At 33.6% G+C, this 26120-nt stretch overlaps 1 protein-coding gene across 1 annotated transcript in view; it reads left to right on the forward strand.

Moving 5' to 3' along the window:
- Positions 1-25004, forward strand: part of LOC114343248 (V-type proton ATPase 16 kDa proteolipid subunit c) — a 76066-nt gene extending 51062 nt beyond the window's left edge. Inside the window, exons 2-3 of the mRNA XM_028294058.2 lie at positions 1721-1910; positions 22460-25004. Of these exons, the coding sequence (XP_028149859.1) occupies positions 1721-1910; positions 22460-22667 (398 nt within the window). The 3' untranslated portion in view covers positions 22668-25004. The remainder of the gene's footprint in view (positions 1-1720; positions 1911-22459) is intronic.
- The last annotated feature ends 1116 nt before the right edge of the window (positions 25005-26120 follow it).

Raw genomic sequence — 26120 nt, forward strand, 5'->3', positions numbered from 1 at the left:
TTTTTTAAGATCTTATCCCAATAAAAACCCTTAACGTAAACAAATATTTCCTTAATATTACATATTTGTACAAATATGAATAATAATTATCATTAGGGCCACAAGTCTAAATATTTGATGTACATTCCATATTTTCTAATCAACAATTTGATAGCTATTTTCAAAACAATCCTACGACGCATTCAAGATATCTATTGTATACGGTGTGTACACTGCGATAACTGATTCATCGTTCTGGGATATGTGTGTGTAAACAATATAATATAATGACCAGAATGTTGCCAGTTAAAACCATAAAATAAATTATGTTCGTACGCTGTCGATTTAACAAAAATGAATTAATTCTGTAGTAGTTCTTGACATGATAAATCTAATTAAAGATACAATAATAATTGTCTTACGAGCGGTTGAGATGCGTCAGATGGCGTAATTATTTTCCATAATAGGTTAAGTAAGAGTAAGAAAGACTTAAGTAGAAAATATAAAATAGGTACTAGAAAAATAAAAGAATATGAGTGTTTTATGTTTGTTTGTTTTTGTGGGGTGCTTTATTAAAATTTAGCAGTGCTTGAATAATAAAAAAAGGTAATAGTGTTAGGTTAGGTCTTTTCCTCGAAATATTACAATTAATTTTATGTTCCGCCTAATGATGGCGAATGTAGTGATTTTTAAATCACGCCCTGATCAGTGACTGTGATTTTTAAATAACAATGATTGTAGTTCTTTTATGCACAGTAACCATAAACCAAACAATACGGTCGCGATTACTCTGTATTTAGGCAGTACTATAAAAACCTATTGCTGATATTTATTATGTTTGACTTATCATAATAAATTTACAATACTAAATAAATTATTCCATTTAAAGCACTATAAAATTGTCTTGACAACGCCTCCTCTTTAAATAAAACTAAAAATAACTCTAGGAATTTCAATTAAATTTATTTTATAAACTTTTAAGAATGTTTTTATGAAAAAAAATATTCAATACGTTCAAGGACATTGTTTTAAATTTATCATTTTAAAAAGATAAATGTCAGTAGATAATATAAAAAAAACTTATATTTCACCATTGGTAAATAGTCCTGTCGCCAGGGGGGTACAACGGCCTCCTTAATTCAGATCGCTGTTATGTGATTCCTCAAGTTCTTTGTTTATAACAATCTTGTCGACATCCGGATCGACTTTTACCCAAAAAATTCGTGTTCTATGGGTCAAAATACATAAAGAAAACTTGGGTAAGTCCATCTGAATTAAGGAGGCCGTTGTACCCCTACTGGCGACAGGACTAAAATCCCCAGTATTATTATCCGATATCAATCACTGGTCACTGGTCGCGGTGCAGCTAGTAAGGAACGGTGCAGGTGATTTGTAAATCAGGGTGAGTAAATCACCGGCAGTGAAATCAAGTCCTGTTACTGTATAATGTTTGTCATGATTTACACAATGTCAATATCTTCGCTGGTTTCCGAAGTCATCGCTAAATAACCCTTTGTTTTCTAAAATACACACACACTTGTTGGCGCTTGCCAACAAGATTTCTATGTGTTTGTACCCTTATGAAGATTTTTATCTGTACAAAGATACTTTGTAGGAACTATTAAGTTTTTTTTTACTTCTACGATGTAGATTGTGTACCTAATGGTTAAATAATTAAATAATATGAAAGTTTGAATACTTGTTGCATAAATTATAGCTAATGTGAATCTTTATGTTTTAGCGCTGGGCGCCGCCTATGGTACGGCAAAATCAGGAACCGGTATTGCCGCTATGTCGGTCATGAGGCCGGAACTTATCATGAAATGTATTATCCCAGTTGTCATGGCGGGTATCATTGCCATCTACGGTCTGGTCATAGCTGTACTGATCTCTGGTAACATCCAAGACAGCTCTACATATTCATTGTACAGGTATGTATTTTTTATCATAGATATTTCTTATTCACTTATCCAGCTAGAACATAACTTCAGTCAGCGTCTCTTTGTAAAAACAATGAAGTCGACTCTACTAAGTAACAAGACATTTACTCAACACATATACTACACGTTACTCCCCTGAACTAGTGATAATCATTTACTGGCTACTATGTTGTGAATGGCTGATTGTCTATAGTCTATGCCATAAAAAAAATAGGCGTTAAAAAACAGAAACCAAAAGAGATATAAGGGTGAGAATTTAAAAAGTCCGTGCCAACGTCGTGAAAATGACAAAAGGTTTATGCAGCCCTGGCCCTCAGAATAAAGCTAATTAAATGTTATGTACAGTGTACTTTACTATGGAGCTGAATCATGGACATTAAACCGAAATGCAATAAATCGACTTAACGAGTTTGAAATGTGGACATTTAGAAGAATGTTAAGGATTTCGTGGGTAGATAAAATTATGAATATAGAAGTGTTAAGGAGAATAGGCAGATAAGAGAAATTGAAAACACAATAAAAGAAAGGAAATTGCAATATCTCTCGATATCTCTGAAAAGATGATGAGAATGATGATATGAGTTCTAAAATATGAATTTGAGAATATTAACAACAGACAAAGCAAATAAATGTACCTGTAAATGTCTATTTACTAAACAAGGAAGAAATAACAGCAATAACTAGTTTCCTAATATATGATTACATTGTTTGCTTTGTACATGTGTGTAGAGTGTAGGGTATTTAGCTATTTGATGATATTTAATATTATCTAAATCTATATCGACAATAGGACCCTAATAACAACTAAAAATATTTATATGTATATGAGCTCAAATATGCCAATATTACTTTGATTCTCTTGTTTGTTATCCGATAAGAAGATTATTGATTATTTTTAGATGTGTTCTCTGTATCAGATAATTTGTCACATTTTACACAAACAAATTAACACAAAATAATACAGTCAGACTTTGATACTCCTTGGGCAATAACATAATTTTCAAACAATTCCTTCAACCACAGAGATGATAAATATGATTAATTAAAATATTAAAGGATAAATGAGTTGATAGCCAAGACGTACGAATCGTAGAAAAATTATAGCGGCGTCAAACAGCAACAGCTTGTATAAATGGAAAATAAACAGAAATATGTAAAATACAAAGACAGGGTCAGTGTCAGACAGGGTTGTATACTGTCCCCACTGTTATTCAATCTATATTCAGATAGAATATTTAAAGAAGCGCTGCATAATTTGGAATGGGGCGTGAAAGTTAATGGAATTCTGATAAATACAATCAGATATGCAGAAGGGACAGTAGTTATTTTAAGTGATGATATGAATGGATTACAATGCCTTTTAAATGTCATTGACACAATGGGAAGAGAGTTTGGCCTAAACATAAACTGTTCAAAAACAAAATACACGGTGTTATCGAAGAATCGAGATAGCCCTCACAACATTTTTAAAAATGAGGGCATTCTTCTGTAATGATAACTTGCAACTTCAACTTCGAAAGCGCATGATAAATGTTACATTTGGTACGTCCTCTTATACGGAGTCGAAGCATGGACTTTAAAAATGTCCACCATTAATCGTTTGGAGTCTTTTTAAATGTGGCTGCACAGACGTACACTAAAAATACCATGGATGGCTATGCTGACAAATGTAGCACTCTTTAAGAGAGCAAATCTCGCGAGCTGCTTGATCACATACATCAAATATAGAAAGATGGCGTATTTTGGACACGTAGTAAGGGAAGACCGATATAATATTCTTCAACTTATTATGTTCGGTAAAATCGAAGGATGCAGAGAAGTTGGTAGAAAACAGGCCTCTTGGTTGAAGAATATCAGAGAGTGAACAGGAATAAAGAAAGCAGAGCAACTATTTAGAATAGCTCGAGGCAGAGACAGTTTTGCCCATGTTGATAGAGCACCTTAAGAAGAAGACAGATTGCTAAAGTTTATAAGATCGACACGAAAATTTTATTGGTTTTATTGGTTTTCGCTTCAGAGGTGTGCACGTTAACTCTGCTGAGGAAGCCTGTAAGGCAGAAACAGCTGTCCAGGGATTGTGCATCCCTCTGAATCGAAAACAAGCAAAAACCATCTTTTACTTTAAAAATTTTATTGTTTAAATCGACCATTCCAGGGTGACGTCATTCGACAGCGACTGGTGGGCAAAATATTGTAAACAAACTAGGTTGAGTGTAGAAAATCGTTGTTTAATTTAAGAATATGATTAAAATACCAGCGTTTTGTTCAGTTTGAAAGTGTTCCAGTAAAGTTAAAACAGATAAAGTAAGTTCTTTTATAATACCAGCCGCATTTAAAGACCGAAATGTTTTAAATCACTATAATCACAATATACTGTAAACAGAACGACGATATGGGCCAAGAAAATTGATTTTCTGATTATACCGGGTTTTTGCATCCCCTACGAGGGTGTCCTATATCCAATATTTGCAATTTTTGTAGGTAAAACCACAGATTTTTTATAATAAAGCGAGAAAATAGCAAAAATAACACCAAAAACACAATCTTTGCCCCTCAGCAACGGTGTCGAAAGTCACGTGACCTGGAATGGTCAATAGAATTATGTAACATAACCTAAAAAATCACGTTATAAATCTTCCCAGAATTTTTTCAGAATAATTTTATTTTTCCTTTTGATAACAATTTGCGGAGTGAAAATCGAAACGTCAAAACATTAGTTAATTAAAAATGTAACTTTCATTACACCAATATAATTGTGGCTAAATCCCATATAAACATAACATTTAACTTGTCACATGAAAACCGTTTCAGAACCTGGCCTTTTAGGCTTGGATCCCGCGTACCAAAAAAAAAGTTTATTAATAGCAACCTGGACATTTCTAATAGCTTAACCGTGTCTAGTCGGACAAACTTTGTTGTATGGGAACACTGGAACAGGGGAGGTTTTAATTATTGTGGAACAAGTTACAGGTTGGGAACGTCAGACTACGAAAAAGACAGAACTTCCAATTATTAATGTGTTACCCTTTCATTAAACTCTCATGCAAAAATCAGACTGCTATTTATCACCAACAGGCCCGGATACAGGGGGGGTCAAAGGGTCTATAGACCCCCCTATTGTATTTAGTCTATAAGTGTTTTTTTTATTATTTATTCTTTTTTTCTGTCAACTCTAAACTTTAAGCCATCAGTAGAACACTAAATTAAACGACAACCGCTTCCAAAGAATTACACAGCCCAACAAAAAAATTTTTTTGGCTTGCTGCCGAAAAAAAATTAACTGATTTTTGTTAATTCATCTGTGCTGATTCCAAAAATACAAACCTTTTCTTTGTATCAGCTCTAGTTTTCGAGATATAACATACTCATCAAATACTTAAATATTCTTACATTTCTGTATATTCCACCACTATAGCTGCACTATATCTTTTGCCTTTTTTTCTCAGCAAGATGATATGGTATTTTGTAACAATATTATAGGACTGTCTAAAAAAATGGGTGTATCGGAGTATACACCAGATCACTGACGTCTTTTTATCGACAGTTATTTACAAACAAAGTTTAAAGTGTGTCCTTCTACATAATGGTAACAAATATGGAAGTATACCAATTGGGCATTCTACAAAAATAAAAGAAGTATGTATATAAAACAATATCGCTGGTGCTAAAAAACATAATTTATGATCAACATCAGTGGGCGATCTGTGTTGATTTTAAGATGGTGAACTTTCTCCTGGAACAACAAGGTGGCTATACAAAATATCCTTGTTTCCTGTGTCTTTGGGATAGCAGGATTTTGGGATAACGAAGCATTGGTCGACCGAGAGAAAATAATATTACCTCCCCGTTACATATTATACTAGAGCTGACGAAACAATTTGTAAAGGCCCTAGACCAGAATCGTCCTTGTTTTAAATACTTGTCCAGCAAATTCCCTGCACTTAGTAAAGAAAAATTTAAAGCCGGAATATTTGATGGGCCTCACATACGACAACTTATAAAATATTCACATTTTACAGAATCGATGACAAATTGAATGTAATGCATGGTGCTCTTTTGTGAAAGTTGTGAAAAATTTTCTTGGAAACAATAAATCGGAAAATTACCGGGATGTAGTGGAAGAAATGCTCAACAATTTTAACAAACACGGTTGTCTTACGAGTATTAAAATTCCTCCACAGCAACTTAGAGCGTTTCCCAGAAAATCTTGGTGACCTTAGTGAGGAACAAGGGGAACGCTTCCACCAAGATATCAAAACGATAGAAGAGAGGTATCAGGGGAGATGGGACACTCACATGATGGCGGATTACTGCTGGAGTCTTCAAAGGGACCGTCTTTTTAAAGCCTTTGCAAGAAAATCATAGAAAAAAGAAGTTTTTAGGTGACACCGAATAACAGATTTGTGCTGCGATTCCGGTTAGATTAGATGAAAAGTTAAGTTTTTTTGGCAGATATATGTAATGATTTTTGTACGTATATTGTTACACAATAAATATCTTACTTGTTATTTGTATTTTGTTGATTTCATGGGTAGCAGCACTACATATAGGTAGGTAGTGCTAGAGATGCATCAAGTCAAACTAGTTTGATTTTACTCAACAAACTTGACTTGAAAATCAAACTTTTTGTATAAAAAAGTTTGACTTGACTTGATTTCGATATCTTTAGGTTTGACTTGAATTCAAACATTTTCAAACAGTTTGAAAAGTTTGAATCTTACGCAACATGTTTATTTGTTTAGTGGCGGATCAACGGGGGGGGGAGTAATGGGTGGGGGAGGGGTAGGGGAAATCCCCCAATCCCAACAAGGTTCAAAAAATTTTTTTGACAAATTTCAATAAACAGTAATGTATTGGCTGATGTGATATTTAAACCGCAGACAGGCAAATAAAACCCAATAAGCGCGCCAGTTAGGATAATAATTATTAAGAAAGCTTATAGCGTTTTATAGTATGATACATAATATAATCAGATTGATCCAAATAATGGCATAAACCAGACATCCAAAGTGAAAGTTATCATCCAACACCAAATTGTTCTATATGGTCCACATAATGTTCAGAAAAAAGTCACACCATTTTGAGCGTAGGGTTTGAAGGGAAAAGGGGGGAGAAATCGGTAAATTCGTAGTTTTTACGTTTTTCGTCAATATTTTTAAAACTACGCGATTTAGCATGAGCAACCTTTTATACAAAAATGTTCTACATTCAATTTGAAATAAAAAAGGCCCATTGCATAATCCTTCTAAAATGAACGGTTCCAAAGTTACGGAGGTAGTATAGTATAACGTCAAAAAAAGGCTTAACCCAAACATCCAAAGAAAGAGTCTTCCTCCAACACCAAATTGTTCTATATGGTCCACATATTGTGCAGTAAAAAGTTACACCATTTTGAGCGTCCGGGTTGGAGGGGAGATCGGGGAAAAATCGGTAAATTAGTATTTTTTTACGTTTTTCGTCAATATTTCTAAAACTATACTTTAGCGTAAACAATGTTCTATACAAAATTGTTCTACATAAAATTTAAAACAAAAAAGGTCCTATATATAATTGTTATATACTCAACACTTCCGATTTGGGCAATTGATGATGATTTTGGGTGGTGAGGTTGACGTTTCTTCGAGGGCTTATCACTAACATGCCACTGAAATAGCAAATTTTATTTACAAAACACAATCCTGTTAAAGAAAATTTCTTTCATCAGTAATAATATTATAAATTTTATAACAAATATGAATATGAACTTATATTCAGATTTTATAACAAATATGTATAGGATCTTTTTGTTTTAAATTTTATGTAGAATCCTTTAGAAACCGCATAGTTTTAGAAATATTGACGAAAAACGTAAAAATCTCCGAATTTACCGATTTTTCCCCCCTCTCCCCCCAAACCCGACGCTGAAAATGGTGTGTGTGACTTTTTTCTTAACATTATGTGGACCATATAGAACAATTTGGTGTTGGAGGATAACTTTCACTTTGGATGTCTGGGTTTGGGTCTAGTTATAAGTTATACCATACTATTAATGCATATTTATACATTAATTTTTTAAAAATTTAAACCCAACATTTGTAGCCTGTCTCCGAAAGAAATTTAAATTGTAGATAAATGTAGGTAAAACCATATAGACCTGGATCCCGCGTACCAAAAAAAGTTGATTAATAGCAAGCTGAAAATTTGTTAATAGATTAACGGTGTCTAGTCAGACAAACTTTCATGTATGGGAACACTGGAATAGGGAAAGTTTTAATTGTGGAACAGGTTAAAAATTTGAAACGACAGACTACGTAAACGTTCCATGTATTTTGTCGGATAGACCTTCCGATTGATTAACATCCAATTGAATTGTTACCCTTTCATTAAACTCTCATCCAAAAATCAGACTGGTGTTTATCATCAACTGGGCATTTTAATGAGTGGAACATGAAGAACATGTCAAATGACAGGAATCATGTTGGTTAGTAATAGCAGTCTGATTTTTGCATGAGAGTTTAATGAAAGGGTAACAAATCAATTGGATATTATGTCCGACAAAATACATGGAACGTTTTCGTAATCTGACGTTCCAAATTATTAAACTGTTCCACAATTAAAATTTCCACCGTTCCAGTGTTCCCGTACATCTAAGTTTGTCCAACTAGGCACCGTTAAGATATTAACAAATTTTCGGCTTGCTATTAATCAACTTTTTTTGGTACGCAGGATCCAGGTCTAATAACCCAATGGTTAGTTTTGAATTTTAAAGAAATATCAACAAATATACAGCAATACGTTTGTATTTGTATTTTCGAGTGAACTAGCAGATTGGTATGTACCAGATGTTTTTCTAACCGGCCCTTAAATGCCTTTTTTAATAAAAGAAAGTCATAAAAATTCCAAATCATTTTATTTTGAGCTGTCCATTGAGACACATGTTACTGTGCTTGACTGCTAAATACAAATTTTAAGATTTTTTCACTTGAATACTATTTTGTCCTATTGTAACATGAGCGGAGGTGAGGGGGCAATATAATACAATCCAGGGGTTCTATGTAAAATATAAACGAAAGTTGAAAAGGTGGAAGATTGTGATTTGGTAGTTTTTTTTTATTTAAGTTAAAAAACAATGTTACGTAATAGTGATGTAACGAATATTCGTATTCGTATTCGCATTCGGGAATATCCGCATCTTTTTGCATATTCGCATTCGCGTTCGTATTCGCAAAATTTGTGCCAATGTTTTGCGAATATGAATATCAGAGAAGAGAAATAATAATTTGAAAATAAAGTTAGATTAATAAAATTAAAATCTATTCTCTTTCTCATCTTTTTATTAAAAAAAGGTAACTTAACCTAGTATAATCAGATTATCAGCCTTCACGTTGTTTTATTATTTGGCATAATGTAATAAAGCTTAAGGTTCAGGTTGATTTACACTAAATATCAATTAACTTCTCATTACAAATTTAGAAAACATTTCAAAAATAAAAACAAATTAAAAAAACTGAGCATTCGCATTCGCATCCGCATTCGCGAATGTCGTTATTAGATATTCGCATTCGCATTCGTATTCGCGAATGTTCAAAAAATGACATTTGTTACATCACTATTACGTAATGCGCTGTTCGAACCATCCTACCCCCTCCCCGTGTAACGCGCCGTAACGTTTTACATGACCCCCCCCCCCAACTTGCGTTACGTAATACTTGAACCTGAACGCTCCCAAAGTAGATTAAATTACACTTTGTATGATAAAAAAACTATCCAACGAATTCTTTGTTTTAATCTAGTAACACTCAGGTATAAAAAAGTTATATGGATAAAACGAAACTTGCCAGCAAGCAGTTTAAGCATTCAGGAATCATTTTCAAGAAATTTAAATTTACGACCCTATTTTGATTATAATCGCTTCCCGTATTAAGTTACTTTTATGTGGCACTCATTGTATTATTAATTTTCTTATCTTAATTGGCAACTAACATGTCAATCTCGACAAAAAAGTATATCTACTAAATAAATTATTTTTCAAACTCTTTCAAACTAGTTTGACAAACAGTTTGAATTTTCAAACCTGTACGATTGACCAGTTTGACTTGACTTGAAATATTTGTCAGAAGGATTGACTTGAGTTTGACTTGAAATTAAGTCAAACTCAAGTCAAGTTCAAACATTCAAGTCAAACTTGTGCAACTCTAGGTAGTGCAGCGTTAAATTACCCTATATGTTAGAAATGTGATCTGTTGTCGTACTTTCTGAAAACGATCTGATGGAGCAAATCTGGTGGCTTTTTTGGATTCAGCAGACCCAAATTACCTAGAAACAGTAAAAAAATTTCCGGCAGCAAATTGTGTGTTTACCAGTGTTATTGAAAGAAGCAATAAAATCTAATAAAACCAGCCTTTTCTGAAAAATAAATTGAAGCCGCATTTGTTTGGGTACTGATGGAGCCATAAACAACTGAAATATTTTTCTCAATTCAAAGAATAACAGAAATGATATCTTAAAATGCAAATACATTACACTGGGAATAAACCTTATCTCATGAAAAGTCACGTTTCAAATTTGCGGTAGGTATAATAAAGATATAAAAATTTGAATTTTACTAGATAATCCAGGGGAGCGTACCTACTCATTGATGGTAGAAACGTTAATCTTTACACCTCCAGTTGGAAAAAAGTGACCAGTGAGATTAATAGTCGTGAATTGTGTTTGCTAGCGTTGACTAATAATTATTCATTAATTATTAATAGTGAATATGTCCAAACGAAAGATTCAAACCGACATAATGCAGTTCATAAAGAAGCCACGTTCTCAAGTAAGTTTTCCCCCTTTTAATGGTGGTCAAAGGTTCTCTGTCTCCTACGGTTTTTGCAACACCATTTCGTTCGTAATATGATCAGTCCATGCTATTTTCAAAATTTTTCTAAGAAGGCACATCTCAAAAGTCTCCAACTTTCTAAGTATGTCAACATTAGCATTTCAAGCTTCAGTACCTTAAAAGAAGAATATAGTGGACATTTTACCACTCGATAAAGGAGTTGCAATTTGAGTTTTTGGTTACTCATACTTAGTATTTTCCTTATCTTCAAAAAGGCTGCTTTTGATTGGTCTATTCTGGATTAAATTTCTTATTGCATATTTATATTTTCCTTAATCCAGACTCCTAAGTATTTCATTTTGTCCATTTGTTCAATATCTTCATTTTTTATCTAAAATCTAAATTCTTGTTATGACTTTACATTTCTTACTGATAACCGTAAGTTTTCTTAGATAAACTAGGATAACTTAGTTTTATTTTCTTTATGTGTATTGTTAAACCAAACTGTTCCCAGTATCACAAATTGTGTTTAGTAGCGTATGTATTGCTTTCCGTAAATCTGGTTTATAGTTACTTTATTGACAACTTGTAGAAACTATTATATTAATATATTGGTTTTTTTGTTATATTATTCCCGACCTGGATAAAGATTTTTGTCACATTTGTCACTTTATATTTAAAATTGTGTATATTAATAATGATTTAATATTAAATGTGATTATGATAATTCCGTTTTATTTTACTTGCAACTACGGCTTGATAATACGGAAAGAGTCCCACCAGAGCTCAATCTTTTTGATACTGTAGGTATTTGGGATTATAAATATAGTGTATTTTATCGTTAGAGTAAGTGTGAGTCGTAGATATGGCTAAATCTGGAAAATATAATATTTGAGGTAAGTCTGACCCCCCTATTATGAATTTCTAGATCCGCGCCTGATCACCAACATAATACATAATTCCCCTCATTTGACATGCCCTACGTGTCGGACTTATTAATATGCCCAACATATTTTTCGGACAAACATTTTTCATATATTATGTATATAAAATTTGCTGTTGAATAAACTTAAAAACAACCTGCTAGTTTTCACAATCATAAACTTGTCAGGATGACGTTCCACAATTAAAATCACGTTTCACAATTAAAACTTACCCTGTTCCAGTGTTCCCATACATCAAAGTTTGTCTGACTAGACACCGTTAAGCTATTAACAAATTTTCAGCGTGCTATTGATCAACTTTTTTTTGGTACGTGGGGTCCAGACCTATTTCTTGTATAAAAAATAATTTTTATGATGGAAAACCTTCTAACGTGCTAATCACTTTTTATGGCCCTTTTGAATGTTTGTTATACATTGTTCAATATTTCCGCGTCTTCATTATTAATCACTAACTACCCCAAATCGCCAAACGCAACGGCTTTCTGGGTCGTTAGGGTTCGAATACATAATCGGGTGTGTTTTGGGAGTCTTCATTATTTACGAGTGCCCGTAAATAGCGTTCCGTGGATTGATTTTCGTGAATTCCCAAAGCGATAAGAAACCTGTAAATAGAACTTCTCGTTTCCTGTATGACGATGTGTATATTTAAAAAGAAAACGCTATGAGATTCTTACGTACATATTGCTCATCTGGAAGAAAGGTGTCATAACTCAAAAAACAACTTTTTTTAGGGGAGACAAAAATGGATTTTTTTTTAGATTTTAATTTAACTGTCAGTTTTAAACAGTAACTGTTAAAAGTTATAAATTAAAAACGAATAATATAGATAAGTGAATGTTTCTAATTGTGTAAGAGGCAAAACCAGGATGATATCTAATTTAACAAAGAAAAAACATTAACAGGTTGAGTTATGTCACTTTAAAGAAAGATACCTAAGACACGTCTAAATATAACGATGTTCGTGATAAATAACGATACGTTCACATCAAACTTCAGAGCATTACTGAAAAGTGTCATTGTTCCCGAATAAAAATATTGATTTTACTGTCAAATGAACAATGACACTACCGCCATCTTACGAAGTTGGAAGTAAACATTTGTGTGACACTTTATGGTAAGAGTACAGGGTTTTTGGAGTCAATTTAACAAGATAACTGGAATTGTGCAAGTTGTGTCACTTTTCTTCCGGACGCTGTGTCAAAATCGGAATCATCATCTTTTATCATTCTCTTTGCCTTATCCCTATGCGGGGTCGGCTTCCCTAATTGCATTTCTCCATACAATTCTATCTTGGGTCATATCAATATTAATCCCCTTTACCAACATGTCCTGCCTAATCGTCTCGCCCCACGTCCTCTTTGGTCTTCCTCTCCTACTCCTTCCAGGAATCTGCACTTTCAGCAATTCTTCGTATTTGGTGATTAGCGTCTCGACGTTAAACATGACCAAACTATCTCAACCTATGCTCTCTCATTTTGGCATCAATTGGTTCCACACCTAGACTTCCCCTAATATACTCATTTTAATTTTATCCTTTTTTGTCACTCCACTCATCCATCTAAACATTCTCATTTCCGCCACATGCATTCGTTGTTCCTCTTTCTTTTTCACTGCCCAAACATTCAGTTCCGTACATCATAGCCGGTCTTATGGCTGTTTTATAGAATTTTCCCTTCAACTTCATTGGAATTTTCCTGTCACACAGCACACCACTCACTTCCTTCCACTTCATCCATCCAGCCCTAATTCTACTGCATGCATCTCCATCTATTTCTCCATTACCCTGTAATACCGATCCCAGGTACTTAAAACTATTGCTTTTTACAGTCAGTTCACCATCCAAAGATACAATTTTATTTGTAGTAACTCCATCTTTAAATGAACATTGCAAATACTCTGTCTTTGTCCTACTGAGTTTTAAACCTTTTTCCTATAGAGCTTGTCTCCACTGTTCCAGTTTTTGTTCTAAGTCTCTTTCACTATTTCCTCTAACATTACATCATCAGCGTACATTAAGCACCATGGAATCTTACCCTGTAGTTTCGCTGTTATCTGGTCCAAAACTAATAATAAATACGGATTAAGCACCGAGTATTGGTGTAATCCTACTTTCACATGAAATTTATGTCTCTCCCACACCTGTCCTAACACTAGTCGTTACTCCCTCATACATATCCCTCACAATCTTTACATATTCACCAGGGACTCCTTTCTTATTGAGTGCCCACCACAGAATCTCTCGAGGAACTCTATCATATGCTTTCTCAAGATCAATGAATACCATATGAGCGTTTGTTTGTTTGTGTCAAAATCGGAATCAGACAGTAATATCAAATTATTCTATTTATATAAATTAATACTGTTATCTGAGAAGACGGGGTAGACCAAAGCTGAGGTGGATGGACGGGATAACACAAGATGCCGAGAAGATCGGAGTCGGCAACTGGAAAATGCAAGCAAGGGACAGAACAGAATGGCGTAGAAAGCTTGAGAGGGTCGAGGCCCTCTAAGGGCTGTAGCACCAAGATGATGATGATGTTATCTGCGTAAATGTGTATTACAAGGGGTTAATTGTTTTTCTATGCTTGTTAATTCCTGACCGTGAATTTTCATGTAAATTTCATTTCCAATGGGTTGTTTTTATTACAAATAGCAAATGGAAGAGATGTAATATCGTTCATAAAAATAGATAAATGAACAAAAGTGGCCTAGGTAGCTCTGAGATGAGTGTGGTTCCGGCTTTGTTATCGATTGATGTAACTCACTACAAAATCAAAAAGTAGTCGAAGACAAAACACGGTAATATCTCTAGTAATACTCTTCTACACTTAGTCACAACACAGATATGTAGGTGAGGTGCCTACATTAATAAGGATATGGCACACTGAGAACAAGATGCAGTGACCTGTAAAGAGCAAGTGAAAACTACTCTCCTAGTCAAATCCTATTATCAATGCCTGTAGCAAATAAAAAAAGCGGCAGCCAAGACTGAGATGGAAGACGAGAATGATGTAGGACGTAGGGAAAATTGGAGCCAAAATTGGCAACAATTGGAAATGGACAAGAATAACTGGCGTACTAGGGGATGTTACGACTCAGCTGGAGCTGCAGTACCACTGATAATGATATCTTTGTTTATATTATTATATAATTTACATATTAGTGTACATGTATTGTATATTATAAAAAAAATGAGTTGAAAATGATAAATAGTCAAAACATCATCATCATCATTTGGCTCTACAACTCTGTGAGTCTTGTAGTCGGTTCTTTAACGGTAAAATATTGCAAAACCTATAAATTTTAAAGAACCGCTTGGATTGACATGAAATTTGGCATACACATAGCTAACAAGTCAGAGAAAAAAGTGCTATTGCGCCGATATGTGCTTTTGCCCTGGGGGTGGTTTTCACCCCCCTTTTGGGGGTGAAAAAATATCCGTCCAAAGAAAGTCAGGAAATAGATAAACTGGATAATTTTAAGTAACTTTTGTTCTATAGAGTTTTCCACTAAGTCAATACTTTTCGAGTTATTTGGCAGTGAATATGTTCATTTTTTCAATAAAATAACCACGCTTTTAGACGGTTTTTCGCAAATAACTCAAATAGTAACTATTTTGTCGAAAAAACATTCTTAGAAAAAATATAGCCTGTAAAAAATTTAAAACAATGGTGTATACATCACGTCTCTACACCTAGTAGAAACAGAGTTATAGCTAATGAAAAATAGGTTCATATTCGTCAAATTCTAAATGGACTACTTTAACGTGAAATAACCAAAAATGAAGCACATTTCGGGGAAAACTCATTACAACTTAAAAAAAGCTTCATTTTTGTTTTATAAAAAAAATTTCTAGCATCAAAATTAAACAAGTTACGAGAAAATCACCCCCTAATTAGTATCTCAAATGAACTTAATCGTTAGGACTTCACAAGTTTCTTGACCAGTGTATGTATTGTTTATATGATCTGTAAGTTTCATCGGTTCAAAGTCCTTATTATTGAAAGGGCTGTAGTTAAAAGGGGTTGAACGAGTCACTGATCACGAATGTATGCAAATTATTTAGAAACACCAAATTTTAATCATATTTTGTCTAACAGAAAAACAAAAAAATACATGATATTCAGAAAAGCAAATCTGACTTTTTTTGTTTTTCGAGATTTTTGGTATCTCCAACAATTTTTAAGTTAATTTGAAAAAAAAAGCATATTTTTCAAAATTTTACTTTGAAACCAAATTTTTTTAAAAATAAACACTTTGAATCGATGAAACTTACAGATCATATAAACACAACATAAGTAAAATAATTTGTAGAGCGGTAACGATTAATTTCATTTAAGTTGCTAATTAGGGGTTGGTCTTCCCGATTTTTTTTGCAAAAACAAAAGGGACCAACTTTATTTTGAGCGTAAGTTGCTTAAATTTAATGCTAGAATCTTTTTCTAAAAACAGAAATAAAGATTTTTTTAAAACACTTTAAAAAAGTTATAATGGGTTTTCCCCAAAAAGTGCTTAATTTTTTGGATATTCCACGTCGAAATATTCTATTTGAAATTTGGTGAATATGAATCTATTTTTCATTGGCTATAACTCTGGTTCTACGGGATCTAGAGACCTAACGGCTACACCATTGTTTTTACCTTTTTATAAGCTATATTTTGGCTAAGAACGTTATTTTCGACAAAATACTTACTTTTTGAGTTATTTGCGAAAAACCGTCTAAAAATGTGGTTATTTTGTTAAAAAATGAACATATTCACTCGCAAATAACTCGAAAAGTGTTGACTTGGCGAAAAAGCTATATAGAACAAAAGTTAATTAAAATTAGTCAGTTTACCCATTTCCTGACTTATTTTGGACATATATTTTTTTACCCCCAAGAGGGGGTGAAAGTCACCCCTAGGGCAAAAGCACACATCGGCACAATATCACTTTTTTTCTTTGACATTTAAGCTATACGCATGCCAAATTTCATGTAAATCCAAGCGGTTCTTTAAAATTTAGAGCAAAAACCGTAAAAGAATGGACTATTGGCCGCGTTTACTATTTCCCTCCATTGTTGTCGGTCCTGAGCAGCTATTTCCCATTGCTGTACTCCCATTTTGCGTAGATCACTGGCTACTGCGTCCTTCCATCTCTTTCTTGGGCGACCAACTTACCTTTTTCCATCGGGCCTTTCCCAGAATGTGGCGTTCAGAAGTCTTTCGTCACTTACCAGTAATTTTGTCGTTTCCATACGTTATTGTGGGACGAATACGAAGGAGGGTCATTAATGAGTAATATGCCCTGTTTCCTGCAATGATCCTGGCTGCCACGTCCTTTTCATATTTATTTTCAGATGTTATGATCGCTCCCAGGTACTTAAATTCTTTGACGACTTCAAAGTTGTATTCATTAATTGTTACGTTTTGTCTAACCCTTGGTCTTGGGTTCTTCGTAACCACCATGTACTTGGTCTTGTCCTCGTTGACCTTAAGACCAACTTCCTTGGCTCCATTCTCGAATAGGGTGAAAACTTCTTTTGCATATCTGGTGGATTGTGCAATTGTGTCCACGTCATCCGCAAAGGCTAATAGTATTTTTGATCCTTGAGCTGCAAATCCGTTTGTAAGTTGTGGCTAATAAATATTGATAAATATTGATAAATAGTCAAAACGTTTGAACAATATTAGATGATTTATTCTGGGTACCAATTAGATTATTTTTAACCCATTTTGGGTCTGCCACTGGTAATTAACGTTACTTTGATGTAAAAAGTACGTTTAAATGTGGTAAAAATTCGAAAAATCTGCTACTACATATGTAAGGGTGTAAAATATTCAATGGCCGCAGATATACATAATTTTTAATTAATCAGACTCTGAGACAAACTGTACATTACTCTCACACATATTTACTACACTATTGGGACCGTGCAAGTTCGGAAAAGCGACACCTGGTTTCATAGCTCAGCAAGATTTTTATCACTTTTAATTATATTGGCCAATTATATTACTCCTGGTTGCTGGACAATTGTCAAGGCCATAACCCAAAAAAATTATAAGAAGAAAAAGTAATATTAAGGTTATGTTATTAAAAGGTAAACAATTGTATGTAGTAAATTAAATTAATTATTAAAATGCACTACTACAAGCAAAATACAATTAATTAAATTTACTTTTATATAATAATTGCATGTCATATCAATATTGTGGAGCAACATATAATTTTTCTTTTTCATTGACACTAGATATGAAATTACGCCAGTTTGACAATTTCAATTGACAATGAATTATTTAAGAAAGTTGCAAGATTTCTCCGATATTCGCGCACGATCGTTTCTCGTATTTCCTCAAAGTACTTCAACACGGCGAATTCGCGGTGTGCAAGTACTTGGAAGGTAATTGAGAAACGATTGTGCGCGAATAGCGGAGAAATATTGCAACTTTCTTAAATAATTCATATTGTCAATTGAAATTGTCAAATTGACGTACATTTGTACATATCTACTGTCATTGAAGAAGAAAAATTATATGTTGATCCACAATATTGATATGGTATGCAATTATTATATAAAGGTAAATTTAATTAATTGTATTTTGCTTGCAGTACTGCATTTTAACAACTAATTTTATTTACTACATACAATTGTTTACGTTTTAATAACATAACCTGAATCTTATTTTTTCTTCTTATTATTTTTTTGGACTATGGCCTTGACAATTATCTAGTAACCAGGACTAATATAATTGGCCAATATAATTAAAAGTGCGAATAAAGTTGCAGAGCGTAGAAATAGGTGTCGCTTTGCCGAACTTGCACGGTCCCAATAATGAGGTATAGAAGTTAACATTCCAAGGTGAGAAAATCGGAAGTTTCTGAGATATGGTTTTTCCGAAGAATAAGTATTAAAAGTATGGTAGAAGCAAGAGTTACAAATGAAGAAGTCGTGCGAAGACTTAAAAGTTGAACGGAATAATAGAATAACATAAACTAACTGCGATATCTTCACCAAGTCAGTAATGAGAGAGAAAGTTTTTAATGGAGGGAAAGATTTTACGCAAAAGAAGTGTTGGAGAAAGATCAGTCATGGTTCAGCAATCTGAGGTTGAGGCAATGGCCTAATTACTCTTCTAGCTAACTTTTTAGAGCAGCAGGAACAAAATACAAATAATCATCATTTGAAACTAGATAACCTTCGAAAGAAGACGACACCTTGATGAGTGTTGTCGAATTTCCTATTATACTTATACCCAACAATATTTGTTTGAGGTAGACAAACAATGAACATATTTTTACGATTTTAAAATTGGTATTTTCATTTTTTTTACTTTGTTTTAATACCTGCTAGTTATATATAGATTACTCATTTAAATATATTCCACTTAAACTTTATTATTCAGAAAAGCATATAAATTTTTACAGCGATCGTATTATTTGCATTCACATAAAATTTAAGCAATGCAATAAAGGTTTATGCAAAAATATGATTTTGGAATTATGTATTAGTATCAAAATGTGTTGCCTAGAATGAATACACCAACGCAGTTAAATAATTTTGATTGTTTAATAAAGTAATAATTGTTAAATAATCTGTCATATAATGATTCAACTTTCTTTGTTATGGCTGTATTTATTTTGCCTACAGCATGGAATTTTTATACTCAGATCCGTCTGTTAACATGAGGTTGAAGGGATAAAGTTATACCTTGGCAACACACGGAATCCATTGGAGTAGGTAGCTATTGGACATATTATTTTTGGTAACACGGACTTGATATTTGTTTACGGAGTATTAGGAGTAAAAAATACATTTTAAGGCAGGATTACTATTGTCTCACCAATGTTGCATAGAATAAAATGTGATTTAAAGCCACTACAAAACCATAAATGAAAAGGGATACATACAGAAAATCGTGAAATTTGTCTAAGACATAGTATCTTCATTTATATTATCAATTAGTGAATATTATTTGTGGCTGAAGTGTCGGCATTGATGATATCTTATCCTTTCAATCCTTGAAATCAATAAGATCAGCTGGCTATATCGAAATCGTTTAAGTTTGGCTTTAAGAAAGCTTTTCATATACTTTCTGCTAGGTTCAGTGCTTATCTGTTAATGATTATGTGCCCCAGAAAGTTCTTGAGGTTCTATAGCCCCTATTAACGGTGGCTTATAACGGGATATTCTACTAAGCACTTGTTTTTCTTCGAATAAAATCTAGTACATAGTTGTATTGTGCGAGCGTGTGTTCCTGTCTTCTGCAACAGCTGATCTTGTCACAATTCCTCTTTTGTTCATTTATACGAGTATTTACGTTGCGATTTGTTATTTCAATGTATACTGAGCCGATTTTTTTTATAAGTAGAAAGAAAATCAATCTAGATTAGTTTACATTATGGAAACCTCCGAATAAGGTCGGCTTTATTGGGACCGTGCAAGTTCGGCAAAGCGACACCTGGTTTCTACGCTGAGCAAAATTATTCGCACTTTTAATTATATTGGCCAATTATATTAGTCCTGGTTACTGGATAATTGTCAAAGCCATAGTCCAAAAAAATAATAAGAAAAAATAAGATTCAGGCTATGTTATTAAAACGTACACAATTGTATGTAGTAAATAAAATTAGTTATTAAAATGCAGTACTGCCAGCAAAATACAATAATTAGTTAAATTTACCTTTATATAATAATTGCATATCATATGAATATTGTGGAGCAAGATATAAGTTTTCTTCTTCAATGGAAATATACGCCAATTTGACAATTTTAATTGACAATATGAATTATTTAAGAAAGTTGCAATATTTCTCCGCTATTCTCGCACGATCGTTTCTCGTATCCCCTCCAAGTACTTGCACACCACCAATACACATTAACCAAGAAAAACAAAATTATGTTTTTATCATCCAAGTTTAAAACATCTTTTTACGAAATACAACTATTTGGTGTCAAAACTATCCTGTTTGCAAGCAAGGTTCCCCTTCACATACATTGTTTTTTTAGTCATTTTAATACCTCGGTTCGCTTCATAATCATGAATTATTGGGTAAAGCATTGTGATTTCTTTGCGAATTTTGTCATACAGATATGCAACAATCAATATTGCTATAATAAAGCTTGCTTCATGTTATTTATTGATTAACAGTTTTGTCTTATTGATTGTCATAACTTTACGTTGAGAAAATTTTTATTCATTTTCAAACTTGCTTAGACTTAGTTTTCCAGAAGAGGGACGAAATTGTTATTATATAATCGAGAAGATCAACGATGACCGAATGACTGAAGTAGTCGAAAATATAAGACTCCGGATGATCATAACAGATTTATTATTTTGATTACCTTAAGTAATCCACATCAGCACCAACAAAAATAAACTTTGTGAAGTTAGCGACACAGAGGACGGTTCATCCTCTTAACTTTCGTTTAGCATGTTGTCCGAAAGGCTTAAACATCACATAGTGTGGTCTGCAGTTGCTCGTCATCTTCATTGGAATGATATCCAGAGAATGATAGAGGAATTAAATTGTCCAGCATGCTTTTTGGATGGAAATCCTATTAAATCCATATAGAGGTTGCAACAAAAATGAACTTTTCACAGAATGGAAGTCAGTGGCCAAGGTAAAAGAAAGATACGATTTAAGACAAAAATGTCAAAGCGCCCGTTGTTTATCCAACTGAGAACTGAGTGTAAGTCTAATAATAATTGAGCCTCTCAGAGGAAAAGCGGTATAACTGCATATAACTTAACTTTTGGTAAATGAAAGATTTTGCATATTAACAAACTAAAAATTGCCAGTTATACTTAGCGAGCCGGTTGTGACGGCTTCTTGACAAGTATTTGCTGAAATTTATATGGAATGCCGAATTGCAGTGATGGAATTTCGTTGTCCTTTTGTAATTAGAAAAATACCATTTCTCCAACAAATGTTTGTGAGTTATACCACCGCTTTTCCTCTGAGCGGCTCAATTGTACCCGCAATAATAAACAAAATATTCAGTTCATTTTAAGAATGAAGTATAGTAAAATCCATATTTTATTATCTATTACGGTATACAATGTATACTCTACGTTGTTTAGGGTATTCCAGTATGTTAATAAAGAAATAAAATGTTTTATAAAAAGACTAAGTTTTCAATCTAATAGCATATAAAATAACATTAAAAATATTACTCTACATCCCACCAGATTGAAAACAATGGGAACCTTCTCTGGTTACACCTCCGAGGCTTCTAAAATTTGCAAGCCATAACGGATGCTGAGACTAAAGAAGATGAGGAAATTTTACAATTTATAATTCACGTCCCATCTGCTCAGCACGGTAAAGTTCCAACGAGAATGGTTCTCTTCGTACTCCAATCAAAGTAAACAAATAAATCAAAAAGTAATAACCATTTCAATTTCGTTGCAACACGAAACTACAGCCGCATTATCTTCTAGTTCAATCAGAGAGTGTAGCAAGCACCTCTACCGGTTTCGAAACTTATTAGTCTCTCATCAGGAGGCACATATGCTGCTCTCTCTGACCCAACCAGGACAAACCCCGGCGCGGCGTGCAGTTACGGATTGCAACGAACGAAATGGCAGGGATGCCATAGCGGCAACTGCTAGCAAAAGACTAAGTTTTCAATCTTATAGTAAAAATAAAAAATATTTTATAATTAAATACTATAATTAACATGTATACAATTACGTTAATTTTAAAATGTAATACCTGGGAGTAACAGGAAACTTGGTATTTAATTATATTTTTGATTTTTTTCTTCATTTAAGATTTGAAATGTTTTTCTAATTTTTATTATTTTTTTTTTTCAGTGGTTTTGTCCATTTGGGTGCTGGTCTTTCAGTAGGATTTTCAGGATTGGCGGCAGGTTTCGCTATTGGTATCGTAGGTGACGCTGGTGTAAGAGGTACCGCACAACAGCCAAGACTCTTCGTAGGAATGATCTTGATCCTCATTTTCGCCGAAGTATTAGGTCTTTATGGTCTCATCGTCGCCATTTACCTCTATACTAGAGCTTAAGCGCCCAGCTCCCCTAAATTTTCATCTCCTAAACACAGCGTACCAAAAGTTGCGCATCTCGCCCCGATCATTTTGTTTTTAATGTCTACATGTAAAAATAAAAACTGTATAAATGGTAGCAGGCGATGAAAGTGACTGAGGCGGGCAATGTAAATAATTTAGTTATGATGGGGCCCGTATTTTTCGCGTACGGGGCAAAACAAATTAATAATTTTAGTAAAAAAGACTGGGCCTCTTCATCGCTGCTGTGTCCACACACACGACTAATAATTCCTTATTTCCATATTCATGGAACCGGTCGAGTTTTCTTGACAGGTTTTTGTATTAAAACGAATTTTCTTCCTAGGCAAAATAAAGGTCTTAGTTACTAATAGGTTGTTCAAATGAAAATGTACGAAACGACACTGTGGGTATAAATGAAGTCTTTATTCAAAGTATTCACCATTTACCTGAGCACAACGATGCCGTTGATTAGCCGAAGGATTCATTGATCCCAGAACTCCTGTGACCATGAACAGTCTTCCCCGTATACATCCGGCGTTGAATAGCAACTGGTTTAACTAACACCTTCCGCCGTCAGAAACCTGATAACGCCTCACGAATTTTGCAACATGAACGCCATGATGTGCCCACACGAACTGTCGCGTCAATTGAACGGCTCTCTTATAAGAGCCTCTATTCTCTCCTGCGCATGCGGGCGCCCGGGAATGCCCCGATCGAATCCGAAGGCTACATTTGCCTCCCTGGATGTCTCACTACGTTATCCCATAACGGCATAGGCAATTATGTTTGCGGTTAAGTTGTTACGACGTTTCGTGCCTTTTCATTTGATCAGTCGCAGTATAATATACAAGAGAAGAGGGAAAACAAATTTTGATTTATTTTGCCTCGTACGTTACAATACCTGTGCTATCATTGTAAATAATTTTAAACATACTTAGAAGCCTCTATTTCATTTTCATGGCGGGTCACCACTATTATTAAATTAATTGTATAGTTAGTAGAATTTAGGTTACCGTTTTTCTTTTAATATAAAAGCTAGACTCTATTGAGCCTAGGAAGTATTTGAATAAAGTTAAAAAAGTAGCACAATTTATTTTTAATTTCACAAAAATACTGTACATTTGTTTTATCATTAGTGTGTTATACTTGATATATCATTTTCATGGCCTTACGAAGGCTTGGTCTCTTTATAAAACAAATGGTTCGGGAATGTTATTTTTGACAATTTTTTTGAATAGCAAGTTTTAAGCCAGTAAAACTGTGGTATTTTTTTTCAATGCATCATCTTTTTTAATAAAAAAAACTTTGGTTAATGGGACATTACATCGCAAAACCGTCATTTCTAAATAATATCGTCTTAATTTATTTATCTAACAATGTACTGTCTAAATAACATTCGTAAACCCTGTACATTTTTTTAATAGTCAATTTTTATTTGTTCCCATCCTCATCAGTTTTGCTTACCTTTTTTTCTCTCTCAAAAATATGATTTCAAAATAATCTATGTTCCATTACCTTCCAAAAATAATATAAAACGGTTTTATTATATCAGCATTGTTGTAAATATGACAACTTATGTGTATCGATGGTTTTTTTGATGTCCATAGCTGTACGTGTTAGCCTAAAGTGTAGTCATAGCTTTGGCAAAAAACATCCCCGTTTTCAACACTGACGAAACTTCTATTTAATAGACAGACGGTGATGCTTTTTGACTTTAGCAGATAAGAATGTTATACAGGGTTAACAAAAATGAGAATACTACGTCTGATATATCCTGTAACACACAAAATACTTTAAAGCTCAGTTACACGATGCTAATAACTTGTTTTACTGGAATATAAAACACCAATTTACACAAGGAGAGTACTAAAAGTCAGTACATACTCGGTTTTAGTGACTCACAAGTGTTACTAGCATGGTGTAACTGAGCCTTTATCCTGGCATTCCAGTTACTGGACAATGCTATCATATAAATACCATGCCATCTAAATAGGTAATCTACTTGTTAGTCCTAAGAGTTTATCACTATTTAAGTAAACGATGAATTGAATTGGCTGTTTTGTGTTACAAGGCTAGTAAGTTTTCTCTTTTCGAGTCAACCCTGTAGTATCTCCTTTTTATTTTAGTCATGAATCATCATCTCAGCACGAAGCTTGTTGGGCAAGTGTCTGCCGGTTTTCGGTGGATTCGGTCCATCGAAATAGGCAGACATTGTGTCCTATTGTTGTAGAGTATTATATTATAATGTAGATTGGTTCTGTTGTAAGAAGGGAACAGCAAAATTATGTTGAAAATAAATAATTTGTACATTCCATTATATCTCTGTTTTATCAATTTTTGTTTTCATTTTGAAATTTTGATGCTGCTTTCTTGTGTTCGTGGCCTACAGCTTGTACTCTGTTCTGCGAAACAACAATCGGAAAATACACTCATGGACAAAAATATCGGAATATTTTGAAATTATCATGTGAAGTAAAATATTTTTTGTGCTGTAATCCTTAGCCCTCCCAGTGTCATAAGAATAGGATTTCTTTTGCGAATGCGATGTTTTAAAGTGTCATATAAATGCTCGATCAGACTTAGATCTGATATGGGTTATACAGGGTGTCCCGGAAAATAGTGCGTTCCTTCAAGGTGCGTGCTAAGTGCACCATTTAAAGCAAAAAAGTCTCATAAATTTTTTTTGTAAAGTCAACCGTTTTCAAAACAATAATTTATTAATTTTAATGCATTTGATTAATGTCCACTGAAATGCAAATACAGCCGGCAACGCTGCGTTCCTTCGGTGTAAAAATAATTTTACTGGAACTCGACTATCATAATCATCGACCATTAGGCATAATATTATGTATTGATAAAATACTGATAACAGTGATAGAAAAGCAGCATAATATGTTTGTTTTTATTAAATATCTAATAAATAAGGTTTGTATAGTGATTTAACTTACATGAAAAGTTTTTATTGCAATCAACAAACAAGCTACGTCTTCAAGAAATATCTATCGATAGAACATACCTATATTACAAAAAATTTGAGTAATACATTTCTTCATTCAATCTTCTGGGAAGTTCGAGTGGTTCAATCAGATGATTACTAATACTCCCAGCCCATACATACTTTTGGCATTATAAAAGTAAAACACACAAGCACCATTTCTCGTAAAACAAGCTTTATCTGCACACAACACTTTATACATTTTGTTTTGAAACCATCTACAAATCCTTAAACTTCGAGGTAAATCGCCTTGGTGCAAATCTTGCACTAATTATACACTATAGGTAATGTCGAAGCGAAGATCGGTGGGATATGTGCACTTTATCAATGAAATTCGATATTTTGAAGATATTCCAGAAGCCGCTACAGATAAAATGTTTTAACAACCTATTAATCATTCAGAATTACTCGACGGATATTAGTACAGTTAAAATAATTAAGACTATAACCGGACA

Source organism: Diabrotica virgifera, chromosome 6 (assembly GCF_917563875.1).
Source record: "Diabrotica virgifera virgifera chromosome 6, PGI_DIABVI_V3a".
NCBI lineage: Eukaryota > Metazoa > Arthropoda > Insecta > Coleoptera > Chrysomelidae > Diabrotica > Diabrotica virgifera.